This window comes from Andrographis paniculata, unplaced genomic scaffold (genome assembly GCF_009805555.1).
Source record: "Andrographis paniculata isolate CXL003 unplaced genomic scaffold, ASM980555v1 Contig35END, whole genome shotgun sequence".
Taxonomy (NCBI): domain Eukaryota; kingdom Viridiplantae; phylum Streptophyta; class Magnoliopsida; order Lamiales; family Acanthaceae; genus Andrographis; species Andrographis paniculata.
In genome coordinates, this window is record NW_026137568.1 from 2,230,805 (window position 1) to 2,244,132 (window position 13,328).

General features: G+C 37.9%; 3 protein-coding genes across 6 annotated transcripts; 2 read left to right on the top strand and 1 right to left on the bottom strand.

Annotated features, from left to right (window-relative positions):
• Positions 1-1,165: 1,165 nt before the first annotated feature.
• On the top strand, positions 1,166-4,690 carry LOC127249082 (protein NRT1/ PTR FAMILY 5.2-like). 4 transcript variants are annotated; one of them, XM_051271683.1, is made up of 6 exons: positions 1,166-1,313; positions 1,635-1,852; positions 2,230-2,555; positions 2,625-2,792; positions 2,969-3,858; positions 4,479-4,613. In XM_051271683.1, exons 1-5 carry the CDS (start codon positions 1,202-1,204, stop codon positions 3,810-3,812), a joined length of 1,668 nt encoding a protein of 555 aa, XP_051127640.1. In that variant the 5' UTR covers positions 1,166-1,201; the 3' UTR covers positions 3,813-3,858; positions 4,479-4,613. The 4 variants fall into 4 exon arrangements, with proteins under 4 accessions (XP_051127640.1, XP_051127639.1, XP_051127638.1 ...); XM_051271682.1 differs by having other exon boundaries at positions 2,230-2,792; positions 4,559-4,690; XM_051271681.1 differs by having other exon boundaries at positions 2,230-2,792.
• LOC127249047 (protein unc-13 homolog) lies at positions 4,459-7,768 on the bottom strand. The gene is made up of 5 exons (XM_051271639.1): positions 7,295-7,768; positions 6,360-7,224; positions 5,812-6,275; positions 5,531-5,717; positions 4,459-5,453 (listed from the first exon to the last, which is right to left on the bottom strand). The coding sequence occupies exons 1-5, from the start codon at positions 7,766-7,768 to the stop codon at positions 4,480-4,482; spliced, it is 2,964 nt and encodes a 987-aa protein (XP_051127596.1). The 3' UTR covers positions 4,459-4,479.
• A 2,872-nt stretch (positions 7,769-10,640) lies between these two features.
• On the top strand, positions 10,641-11,918 carry LOC127249315 (uncharacterized). Its single transcript, XM_051272059.1, has 3 exons — positions 10,641-10,885; positions 10,987-11,063; positions 11,158-11,918. The coding sequence occupies exons 1-3, from the start codon at positions 10,772-10,774 to the stop codon at positions 11,741-11,743; spliced, it is 777 nt and encodes a 258-aa protein (XP_051128016.1). The 5' UTR covers positions 10,641-10,771; the 3' UTR covers positions 11,744-11,918.
• The last annotated feature ends 1,410 nt before the right edge of the window (positions 11,919-13,328 follow it).

The window sequence follows — 13,328 nt, forward strand, 5'->3', positions numbered from 1 at the left end:
ATAACGTGGTTTTGCAACAGCAGTAACGCGAAAGAGACTTTCAGAAATATTACGAGTTGATCACTTGTCTTTTGCTGGCCAAACAAAATAACAAGTTGTTGTTGAAAAATCACGAATCTTGACCGACAGATACAAATCCATTTTCAGAGGCAAACGCAATACATCCGGCAAATCCGTGTGTGGCCGTCGGTAGGACAAAAATCAACGAATTGATTGCTATCGAAGTCAAAATCGCGGACGGGGTCGGACAAACACATACAGTTGCAATAATTATCAAAATAGACCCCGATATGTGCCAAATCGGTGCTATAATGGTAGAAGGACGTACATATCTCAATAGAGGTTCAACACCGGGAGAAACAAAAACAATGATGATGAATGCACCTGATGTAGAATCAAAGGTCATTGGGGCATAACCATTCAATTGACGTAACTGTATCGGGTCTCGAAAGAAAGACAGAACTGCCCCCGAAACAAATCACATTGCCCACGATGATACACACTTAGATGCTGATGTACTTGACATAGCTGATGATGTTAAATAATAAAATATCGTTGTATCTATTTTGTTTTGTTTTGTTTTTTTTGTCTTTTTTTTTGTATTATTCCTATAATATAAGTTTATTTTTTTTAAAAAAAAAAATCAAAACCCATATATTAATTTTAATTGAGTAAAATTTTAAATAATTCAATTTAATTCACTGTAGATATCACGAAAAAACAAACATGGTATTAAACAATTAAGTTTTGAGTCATATTCAATTAATTATTTATACAAGTTAGTTAGCACAAATTCGACATAATAATTAAGAAATTGAACTAAAATTAGGTGATTCATTCATTTAAAAATTAAACCTATGCCAAACCCTACACAAATCGATATCTAAACGGAATTAAAAGTCCTATAAACACACTCATTATTATTTCTATCTTATCTAAGACAAAAATATGACTTAGAAACAACACAGAAATCTGAGTTTGTGAAGGTCCCTAGACCTCCAAGTCCCCTACACCCTTCATCTAACGGGTCCCACACACGACCACTGTCCAATCTGTTTCAGGACCTGAGATCCCGGGACCTTCCAATAAATTTCTACATTAACCGCCTGCGAGTATAAAACCACCGCTGCTTCTTCACGAACGAGCATTCGCTTCAAAACCTTGATTGTATTTCGGAAGCTCAATTTTCCGGCGGCCGTAAATGGAAGGCGAAGAAAACGGTGACTACACAAAAGACGGAACCGTCGACCTCAGAGGATATCCTGTCCGTCGATCCAAGCGCGGCGGTTGGACCGCCTGCTCCTTCGTCGTCGGTACTAATTCTTCATCCTATCTTCAACACCGCATATACATACAAATTCTATATATATATATCTATATATATAGATAGTTTAAGTAGAGTAGATCTGATAGTTAATTCGTTCGATCTTACTACTATTTCTAATTTAAATTACCAATTTACCATAGATATCTGTATTTGGGGAAATATTCTGGTGAAATTAGGTCTCTGTGAATCTGCGATGAATTAATTATATATAACTTAGAAATGAAATTGACAGAAACTACGTTTACCTGATATGAAATTGAGATGAAGAAGTTGTGAGCCGTCTCTGAAATTGTGATTAATTGATTAGTGTATGAGGTATTGGAACGAATGACGTACTGCGGGATTTCATCCAACTTGGTACTGTACCTGACGAGGAAGCTGCATCAAGGAACGGTAACGGCGTCAAATAACGTCACGTATTGGAACGGCGCCGTCTGGATGACGCCGGTAATCGGCGCCTACATTGCCGACGCACATCTCACCCGTTATTGGACTTTTCTCATAGCTTCCTTCATTTATCTCGTGGTAATCTTGCTTTCCCTTTCCTTCTCCACCCTCGTAATTTATACTTCCTCTCCCTCTGTCCTTTTAATTCCAAATCAAAATATTCATTTATTTTATTCTAATCATAATAATTTTTTATTATTAAAATTATATTTAAACTTATTACAAATATATCATTACGATCAATTTTATGAATAAAAAAATAAATATAGTTGATGAAATAAAAAAATTGATTATTTATTTCTTTTAATAAAATATCTATTTAAAAAATTTTTATTTCTGGAAGTCATGCAGAAGAAGAGAACTCAACCCCTTTAATGGCGGGCGGTGTTGGACTCCGGGGAACTCCAAACAATTCTCCCATGCCATTTTCTCTTACTTTTTCTTATAATTTTCAGGGCATGTGCCTATTGACGGCATCGGTGTCGGTTCCGGGATTAAGGCCTCCGCCATGCACCGGCCCAAACCCTACCAGTTGCCGGACACCCACCACATCGGAGCTCGCAGTATTTTTCACCGCGCTTTACACATTAGCCATCGGCACCGGCGGCACGAAGCCGAACATCTCCACCATCGGCGCCGATCAATTCGACGATTTCAGCCCTAAGGAGAAGGCGCAGAAGATTTCATTCTTCAATTGGTGGATGTTCAGCATTTTCTCCGGCGTTCTCTTCGGCAACACCGTCATCGTCTACCTACAGGACAACGTCGGCTGGCCTCTGGGGTACGGAATTCCTACCGCCGGCCTTGCTTTGGCGATTATTGTTTTCGTAATAGGAACTCCCTTCTATAGGCATAAAAAGCCCCATGGAAGCCCCTTCACGAGAATGGCTAGGGTCATTGTCGCGGCATCGAGGAAATCTAGAGTTCCAATTCCTGAAAACACTGGAGAATTGTATGAACTCGAAGATGTGTGTAACACGAAAGGGAAATTCAAGCTCGAATCCACCCCTGCCTTGAGGTACACAATTGCCTAGATCTTTTGGTATTGTAGTTCCTTGATTATGAAGCAACATTGTTTGTGAGTATGCATTTCTTTGTTACTGTGAATGGATAGTGATTTAAAGTAATTTCAATGGCTGAATGCTCGAATTGTTGTTAATTATGTTATGAACATAGCTTAAGCTTTTGATGTAGGTTTTTGAACAAAGCTTGTGTGAAAACAAATTCAAAGAGTCCATGGATGCTCTGCTCAGTAACAGAAGTTGAGGAAACCAAACAGATTTTGAAAATGCTACCAATCTTGATCTCTACATTCATTCCAAGCGTGATGATTGCTCAAACCAACACTCTTTTCATCAAACAAGGGGTGACACTCGACGGAAGGATGAGTAGTCATTTCAAGTTGCCTCCTGCAAGTCTAAGCACATTTGTTACACTAACCTTGCTCACTTGCTTACTAGTATACGATCGTGTATTTGTCAAGATTGCTAGAAAATGGACCAAAAATCCAAGAGGGATTACTCTGCTCCAGAGATTGGGGATCGGGTTTTCGCTTCATATTATCATCATGGCTGTAGCATCTGTTACCGAAAGGTATAGGCTGAACATGGCCAAGAAATACGGCTTAGTCGAGAGTGGTGGGCAAGTTCCATTGACAATATTTATCTTGCTTCCGCAATTCATACTAATGGGAGTGGCAGATGCTTGTTCAGAAGTTGCGAAGCTTGAGTTCTTCTATGATCAAGCTCCCGAGAGCATGAAAAGTCTCGGGACTTCATTCTACTCAACTAGCATGGGAATTGGAAGCATACTCAGTAGTTTCATTCTTTCCGGCGTTGCTCGTGTCACCAGATCCAATAGTCATAAGGGATGGATTTTGAACAACCTCAACGCCTCCCGTCTTGATTTGTACTTTGCATTTTTGGCAGTCTTGAGCTTCTTGAACTTCATAGCTTTTCTAGTTATAGCCAGATGGTATAGGTATAAGGTTGAAGTCTCGGACTCGATGGAAGCGCTTAAAGAAAAATTGGAGATCTAGAAGTTGAGGAACCAAGTTGAATTATCAGCTCATGGATATCGATTCGGTATGATATTTTTAAATTCAGGCATAGGGTGATATCTTTGTCTTTTAAATTGCTCCATTTTTAGCTGACATCAGTTCTTTTCTATGAGATTTAAATCTTGAATGTTTGAATGAATTAAGAAAACCTTATAGATTGATATTTTTATGGATTGTTATTAGATCATTCTATTTGCATTAGTTTATTTATGGAGCCAACAGAACAAAGGTAAAACCAAATATCATAGCAAAAGAATGATTCGAAATTTAGTAACTTACATATATAGGAGATTGTTTGCTCGATACGTAGTCCTACCTTCAGAGAGAACTCTTCAATGCACAAATAGGTAGAACATGTTACAATCCTAGCTGTTACAGAAAGCAAAAATGCACAAAACTATCTCATTTTGGTAAGTTACTTACAACATTAGAGAGAAGTTTCGTCCTACATTTCTGTCTTAAGATTGTATCTCTAGTAACTGTAGAATGTGTAACAAAAAAAGTTTGCTACGATCGTACAGTGTTTGGAACGTAATAATAATCATCTTCATCAGTTAGAAGGATCAAGCGCACACTTTTCCTTTATACATTTTTGTTATTGTAACATTTGTCTGTTAACTGCTAAGATTAGTTTTCGATTTTCAGTTCATCCGGATACGCTTCTCTTTGCCAATTTGAATGTTCTCTTGAGGAAGTGATTCGCGGTTCGATCATTTCTGTGGCAGAGTACTCTCAATATGGTATTAGGATCCAAACTGTGCCATTTCCCTGTTGTTGGAGGCATTGGCAGCTTCCGCCTGGTGCCCAAAATGCCGATCCCACTGGATTCGCAAGCAAGAACGCTGAATTCTTCCACCAGTTGTTCAGTTGACTTCCCCATCAACGTTACTACGCCTTCCACTGTCTCAGCTTCCATTGCAACCTCGTCGTTCCCTATCAAGCCTTCTCCACACATAAAAAAGAATTGCTTGAGGCTATCAAAGTCCTCCTCGATTATCGGATGATCCTTTCTGGAAAAGACCCTTGAGCTGCCTCCAGCTAGCAAGACCATAAGGTACGCCTCGAAACAAGCCTTCATTACTTCTTTTAGAGCCATTGATCGTGTCTTGTCTATAATGATTGCACACACCATAGCTAGGTTCTGCCTCAGTATTCCTAGTGCTGGTTTGATACGCATTGTTGCTACATCTCCGGCATACAGGCTTCTATAGAAAACAGCGTTTGTATCCAAGAATATGAGACGGTAAGCAGCCACTTCTGCCACGCGCTGAGAGACTGCTTGTATGAGTGATCGGCTGTGCTCAAAGTAGGAACACCCTAACTGCCTTCTGTTCCCGAATCGGCTCTTTGGTGGAGTTATCTTTGGAGAGAGAGATAGAGTCTTGTCGAGGGACTGAAGCTGCACAAGAAGGTAATGCAAGGTGTTGAGGCGAATATAAAGGCGTTGTGTTCCACGACTCACTGAGAGCCGTGCTTCCTTCCCTTCGTAATACTTTGTATTTCCATTTTGATGTTCTAGCTTGATCGCGCTTGCTGTTTTTTTCCACAGTTTCTGCAGTGTTGAGTCGCAACTGCATCTAGTCAGCGGGGGAAGTGTCGGGAGATAACCCTGCTTCGATCCTGAAAATTCGAATGGAATACCATCAGCCATGGCGAAAAGCTTCTCAGCATGTATGAACTAATGGTCGAGTTCTTACCACACGATGCCACGAATGAGATGTAGTCTCCGAAGAGAAGCTCCAAACCGTCGGTTAGATCAGAAACTAAGTTCTCTGATACGTTCACCGGAACTTCTAAGAAGCTCTCCACAGTCTCCTTTGCAAATCCGATTAGCTCTGCACCTGATTGTGCAAACGGCTCCGTCTTCGACTTAGGCATCCATATCTGAAAAAGATCATCTCGAGAAACATCGTAAGTCACTAACGAAGAACATTTCCAAAACCAGAGGTAAAAATTTGATGCTATCTGTCACGCTTACTTCTGTATCTTTTGCTCTCTCCAGGCTCTCCTTCCCCCGTTGAAGCTTTTCCTGCATCCAATTTCTCAACAGCTTTAGTATAGTCATGTCCGCCTCGTAAGAAACCATCCGTCTGACGATCGCTTTCCCTTTGTCTGTATTTTCAGCACCATCCATGGCCATTTGTATCAGCGCCTTCTCGAGCTTCCCAGCTCTCTGCAGCGCCAAGATAGTCTCATTCATATAGGGCGACATCTTGGACAGGTGTTGCTTGAGCATCGTCCCGTAGCAAGCGTGTAATGTCACAGCCGAAGCTCCATGGGGGTTCGGGTGCCATTTCTTGAGTACAGGGCTGTATATGTCTTTCTCCTTCGAGGCAAACTCTTCAATCTCTCTAGCCACCCGAATCAGCAAGTCGCGCAAATCTTCCGGCTTGGTCACGCGCACATCGTTGTCTTTTGTGATCTGTACATACAAATTAGTGTCTTATGTCGACTCATACGTTTCCTGCTTCGTATATTTTGCAGGTATGGATCGAAGAACTGACTACAATGGAGTGCTGTCTAGACATACCTTGACAAATGCTTTTGCGGAAGATGATCGGATGTAGTAATCAACGATATTACCCATCACCTGGTCAGTCACTTCTCCCGGAGGAACATAGTCTTCTAATATCTTCGTAACTTTCGAAACCAGGGGAAGAATGCTCTCCATAAGCCCGACCGTTGCCCTGTCGAAGTGCTCGTGGTAATCCAACAGCCTCTTCTCTCCCCACCTCTTCATCGCAGACAGCAGCCGCACAAGCATCTTCGTATATATGGTCCCTCTCTCGGCCTTCCTGGCATCGTACCCTACATCGGACAACATAATCAGCGACGCGCCGAGGAGATCGAACTCGACCTGCCCTGTCACAACATACTGCTTGAAAAGCACCCAAGCGAAGCAGAGATTATGTATGGATCGGTTAATTCCGAGCATTGACCATGTTTTCCTGATAAGCTCCAGCAACTCGTCGACTTCATCGAGTACTAACGTGTCGTCCTTGAGGTCGAAAACTGATCGAAGGAGGGTCATGTAGATTTCGACGTTTAGGGGGTACCCATCTGCCCAATGGCACACGTCGGTTGTACCCCCGTCGGGGCTCCGCCACGCCAGGGAAATGATGGAGTTGCAGAGGGCTCTCATGGCCTCGGAATTCTTGGCCATGTCGATGGGCTTGGCCTCGGATGCCTCGATGAGTTGCTCAAGCTTGGCGGCGTGTGTATCGGTCGATTTGTCTAAGGGAATCAACGGGTGCCGGAGAAGGCCGATTTGGAGGATTTTGAGCTGGCGTTTCTGCCATTGATGGTACTCTTCCGCGTTGTTGAATTCCCCCGGCTTCAAATGGCGCAACAGCTCCAATGGAAGGATGATCGTCTCCGCCCGCCTTCCCATCTGCATTGCAATCGTTAAGTTTAAACTTTTAAGTGAAATGGTCATTTAATGTAAGTATGTATGGACGTACTTGGCCGACGAGGGTTCTCATGAGAGTCTTGCGTAACCTGCTGTCACTCTGCTCCGTCACCCGCATCTGCTGTCGCATGATCTCTGCCGACGTCATGGGCCGCCGGAGCCGGGATGGCAGCGTTACGCCGAGCCGGGGGCTGCTGCAGCGGGGCGACGAGAGGGTCGCCCCGCTGGAGCTACTCCGGCGCGGGCGCCGGACCATTTTGAGTCCGAGCGCCTTTTTGACGCGGCTGATGACGGCCATCCCGACGCCGGGGGTCTTGGCCGAGGCGAATCCATCCGGGCCGCCTCCGTCGGAGCCGGAGCCCCTGCCATGCAAGCCGCCTGTCGACGTCGTAGTGGAGCGGCAGGCGGTGAAGAACACCTCATAAGCGGCCTCGCGGAAGTCGTCGTGGTCGAGGCCGCTGAGGCTGCCCAAGGGGGAGAGGAGTTCGTCGTCGGGAGACGTGGCGGGGGTGGATTGATCGGCCATCGGACGGCGGCGGGGGGTGGCGGGAAGAGGAGAAGGAACGGACAAGTTGGTCGGAATTTGGGAAAATTCTGGTTTTGGTGATTTGGATCTGTGGAGATTGTCCGTCGATGATGTTGGGGGAAGAGAGGCAACGTTGGTTGGTTGGTTAGAGAGGGAGGGAGTGATGTTTTGTGCGGATTAGCGTGAGTTGGGGTTGGGGGAGGTTAATTGGTGTTGGAATATTTGAAGGGCCTGGGACTTGAGGGCCAGATTGATGTTAGGACACCCATAGATGTTAGGGACGGTGCAGATTCCTCGCGGTTTGACACAAGGCAATCAGCTACACACGATTGTGTTATTTATAAATATGCAGGTATTTGAAAATTGAACTAAAATGAATAAATATTCGAAATTGCGAACCTAATCTGAATCAAAAATTTCGGTTCGATTAATCAAAAATATTTGCAAAATTTACAAATAATTCGAATTGAAATTAAGAAAAAATATATTAAAAAATAATTAAAATTTTAATTAAACAAAAAATATTTGAAAATATTTTAAATATTAAAACTGAAATCGAACTCAAATCGAATATAATTATTAATATAAATTTTAAAATATAATAATATAAATATAAAAATATATTCGGTCGTTCGATTAACTGAACCGAAAAAATATAAAAAATCAAAATTGAACCGAACAAATATTAAATATGCGGTATTTATATTTGAATCAAATTTGCTCAGTTAATCGAAAATTCGGCTCGGTTCTATAGTTCGACGGTTCAATTCGATTTTTTTAACCACTTAGATGGATATGATACCACAATTGAAATTGGATTATCTTGGTTATAGATCTGATAATTAGAAATAATTCCTGTTCAACCCAAGATATTTTCTATAATATAATTTATTTATTGTTATTTCAGTAAGTTTCTTGTAAACCATAAAGACATATATATTTTTCATATATATATATATATATTGTAATTCATTGATAAAAACAGATTATTATTATTATTATTTTAAAGATATGGCACGTTGAATTCAATAACTTAACAGTGCTGAATTTAATTAAGACAATTGATTCAAAAATAAAAAAAGATAAAATAAAAAAATAAAAAATGGATGAACTTGCCCTTGTTCAATCGATGGCTGGTTTCAATAATTAATTTAACATATAAAAAATTAATTTTTCAGCATGATCCAAGACAAAAATTATTGCATTTTTATTTCTAATCTCTTTCTAAAGCATGAATATTTCCTTGCGTTTCTTGCCTCCAAATCTAGTTTAGGAGTTTTTATCAATTTTTTGGAAATTCGATCCTAAAGTTGGAAGCCAACATTTGGTATCACACTATCAAAACTTTTGGCTAATTGCATGGAAAATGGCCTCATAATCAATTTTGATATAGTATAATATATTTAAAATAATACAAATCAAATACTCCCTCCGTTCAAGCTAAAAGTAGTGAAATGACATTTTTGCCCTTACTTTTTTGGTATAAAAGTAATTATGTTATGTAAAGTAGTGGTATTTTTGAAAAAAAATGGGGTATTTAATGAAATTGTTACTTTGTAATTGGACGTTCTAAAATAAAAATATGTATACTTTCTAACTGGACGGAGGGAGTATTATTTTCAAAAGATCCGAGTTCATTAGGTGCCCGTGTCTAAAATTTGAAAATTCTAAAAGTTTTAGTATGTATAATAATTTTTTTAATATTTAAAAAGTAAGATATTTTTCACTCAGTAACTAATATAAAAATATACTATTTTATTTAATAAAATATCACATAAAAAATTATTTAAATTAAATTTTAAATTAAAACTTCAAATAAAATACTAAGGATGTGTTTGTTTGGGGGTTTGGATTTTGAGTTGGGATTTGAATAGTAAAAATTTTGAATTTGAATAGTTGTATGATGTGATATAAATAGGTGTTGATGTGATGTTTTGAATGTAAAATTAATTTTTAGTATAATATAAAAAATGAAAAATAGGTGTTTGATTTTATGTTTTTGGGGAAAAATTTTTGGATGAATAGTAAGATTTTGGTAAAATTCTTCAAACGAACAAACCCTAAGTATATTTCATATAATATTTTTTTATATAAGTTATATACTAAAAAATATAAAATAATAAATAGAAGGGTAAATTATATAACACATCTGTGTTTTACTAAAAATGCACAAAACACTATATGTTTTATTTATTGCATAAAATCCCCTTTATTAATGGAAAGTTTGCATGAAACTTTGTCTAAAACTAATGTTTGGTTCGAAATAAAAACCTAAATTACGTAAGTTTTATAAAAATAAAAAACGTAAAATATCTTAAATAATTTTTTTAATAAAATAAATAACTAAATAATTGATTAATCATTTATTTTTATAATTTTTATAACAATCAGACAATAATTTGTCTCAAAAAATTATAAAACCAAGGATTAATAAATTATTTATTTATTTATTTAATGCACAAAAATTATTTAAGATATTTTGCGCTTTTTATTTTGTATAAAATTTGCGTAATTTAGGTATTTATTTAGAACTAAATATCACTTTTTGAATAAAAAGAGTATTTCGTGCAAACTTTATATTAACGCAAGGATTTCATGCAATAAATAAATTTATGCATTTTTACTAAAATATAAGGGAGTGCTATATAATTTATCCTAAATATAATTTAAAAACACGTAGATACGCACACATTAATATAATTTCAAACAAAATCCAGAGGAGTAACAAATAGAAACACGAAAATCCGAGACACAGATTCTGCAATAACGTTGAAAGATCTAAATTAGTACTACAAACAAACCTCAACAATAAAATAAATAATAACAGAAACCCCACCACCACTTGACATTTCCCTTCAATTCCTTCATTATTACACCTCTGCTTTTTCAACGTTATTATTTTTTCAAATATCCCTCCCTCCCTCCATCCTAGAGAGAGAGAGAGAGGAGAGAGAAATAGAGAAACATTAATCGAAAACGAAGCACAGACAAGATCAGATCCAAATGGGGTGCTGTTTTCTTACATGTCTTGGAATCGAAAGCACCACCAAAAATCCCAAGAGAAGAACAAGAACAAGAAGAAGCAGCCCCCAAGAACAACCTCAAGATGCTGATGCAGTAAGATTAATCTATTCTATTTTACATATGCTGTCTTCTTTCTTCCCTTCATCTTTTAATTCATGTTTTATTTATTTATTTACATGTTTCTGAAATTCCAGAGCCCAGCTGGAGAATACGTGCCTCTACGCATCCATGGCGGGCCTCCTAAGATCGACAATTCAGATGACGAGCTCAGGTAATTAACTAATTAGTTACTCAAATAATTAGTTATTACAGTCAATGTGCGTGTTTAATTACCAAACATGTCTTGAATTCAATTCTTTTTGTAGAGAGGAACAGTCGCAGAAAGGGGCATTGCCATTGCCATTGCCATTGCCATTGCTGTCCAAGATCAAGAAGAAAGTCAGGTTCAATTTGGATGCCCACAATTGTTATTATTACCAACAAATTGTTGAGAACGAGGAAGAGGAAGAAGAAGACAAGACAACATGGGAACCCCATCCAGCTAGCATTGCCACTTTGTCGGAATCAAGCACATGGTCGCAAGCAGCCAATCGATACCAAAACTGTCGAGAAAACTACGAGGAAGAAGAAGAAGAAGAAGAAGACGATGATGATGATGAGTTAAATTTTGATCGTAGTGATGGAGAGGAAGACAGCAACAACGACGATATCGAAGATGATGATGATATTCCTACCAAAGCAAATTTGAATCCAACTAAATCAGACATGTTCAATGTTCTTACTCCTGTCCAAAATCTGGCGCAATGGAAATCAGTTAAAAGCAAAGGGCGATTGGCAAAGAATTATTCAGAAGAGTTGCGAGGACAGGACATATCTTCGAGCAAGAATCTGTCGCAGCCTATTGCGGTTGATCTCAGTCTCTCGAATTGGTTGGGATCTGTCGGGACATAGACAATCGATAATCTTTGGCGATTTTATTGCATCATCCGAATAATGTGCTTGCAAGAATCTTACTTACATCATCAGTGTGTGTGTTTGGGATTTGAGTTGTTCCATCTGTTTGTAGTTGTTGTTCTATCAAGAAAGAACCAACGGTTGTCATATTCAATACTTATGCATCATTAGCCACATTTGGACATGATTATCGACAAAAATTCTTATACCGACAACATCGAAAAACAGCGTACAAAACTCTGATATGGCTTACGGCGTGTCTTAAGATTTACAATAAGAGTTAAATTTTGATCGAATTTTGGAATTAAGGGTGGATCGGAGCGGAGGCTAAGAAGGATTGAAAAAAAATTGAATATGAAGACACAAACAAATAGAACATGTGGAGTAGGGTGTCAATTCCTGTTTTCGACTCGTTTTCGTGTCGGATTGAGCTATAGGAGTAATAAAAAATAACTGTCAATCCGAACCCGAAATTTGACCTGAAGAACACAACATGAATTCTTTCGGTCGGGTTCAGGTTGACCTGAATTAGTTTCAGGTCACCCGAAACTCGAACAAATTCGACATCAAACAGACCCGAACTTAAAAATAAATTAAATCAACCTAAAAAAAAATTCATTTTTATTTTTATTTTTTATATTATTTTACATTTCAAATAATACAAAATAATATAAATATTACTCCCTCCGTCCCAAATACCATGTCCACGTTGCCGTTTCTGTCCGTTCCCACGTACCGTGTCATTTTTTGTTTTTGAAAATGATTACACAGATCTCATTTTAAATTTTTTATTTTTTTTAAATTTTAATTAAACTAATTAGCTATCTTAATCTTAATTTATAATTATTTATATTATAGGATAATTAATTTCACTAATTCATTCTTAATTATTTACTAATTACACCCCTCCTAAAATACCGTGTCTACAATGTAGCAGATACGGTATCTGGGGACGGAGGGAGTATAAAATAATTATAATAAATAATTTCAAGTCAACCCGAAACACGAAATCCAACCTGACTTTTATATTTAGGGTTATCAGGTCAACTCGAAACATGACCCAAACACGACATAAACTTTTTTTTTGTTTTGGATTCAGGTCGATCCGATTTTTTGCAAATCCGAAATACCCAAACCTGAACCTGAAAATTTTCAGATTGAACGTGTTCGATTTTTCAGGTCGAATTTGATTTTGACACCTCTAACATGGAGACAAAATACAAACACACAACAAACATTAAATTATGGTTTCAATTCCTATATTCCTATTTTCTTAGTGTCTCTATTCCATCCAATAAAAAAAGTTATTTATAAGTTATTAAAAAAAAAAGCCACTTATAATAAAAAATAATAATACTATTTATTTAGGGTGTGTTTGTTTGGGGGTTTGGATTTTGAGTTGGGATTTGAATAGTAAAAATTTTGAATTTGAATAGTTGTATGATGTGATATAAATAGGTGTTGATGTGATGTTTTGAATGTAAAATTGATTTTTAGTATAATATAAAAAATAAAAAATAAATATTTGGTTTAATATTTTTTGGGAAAAAAATGGGATGAATAATAAAAATTTAATTCAATC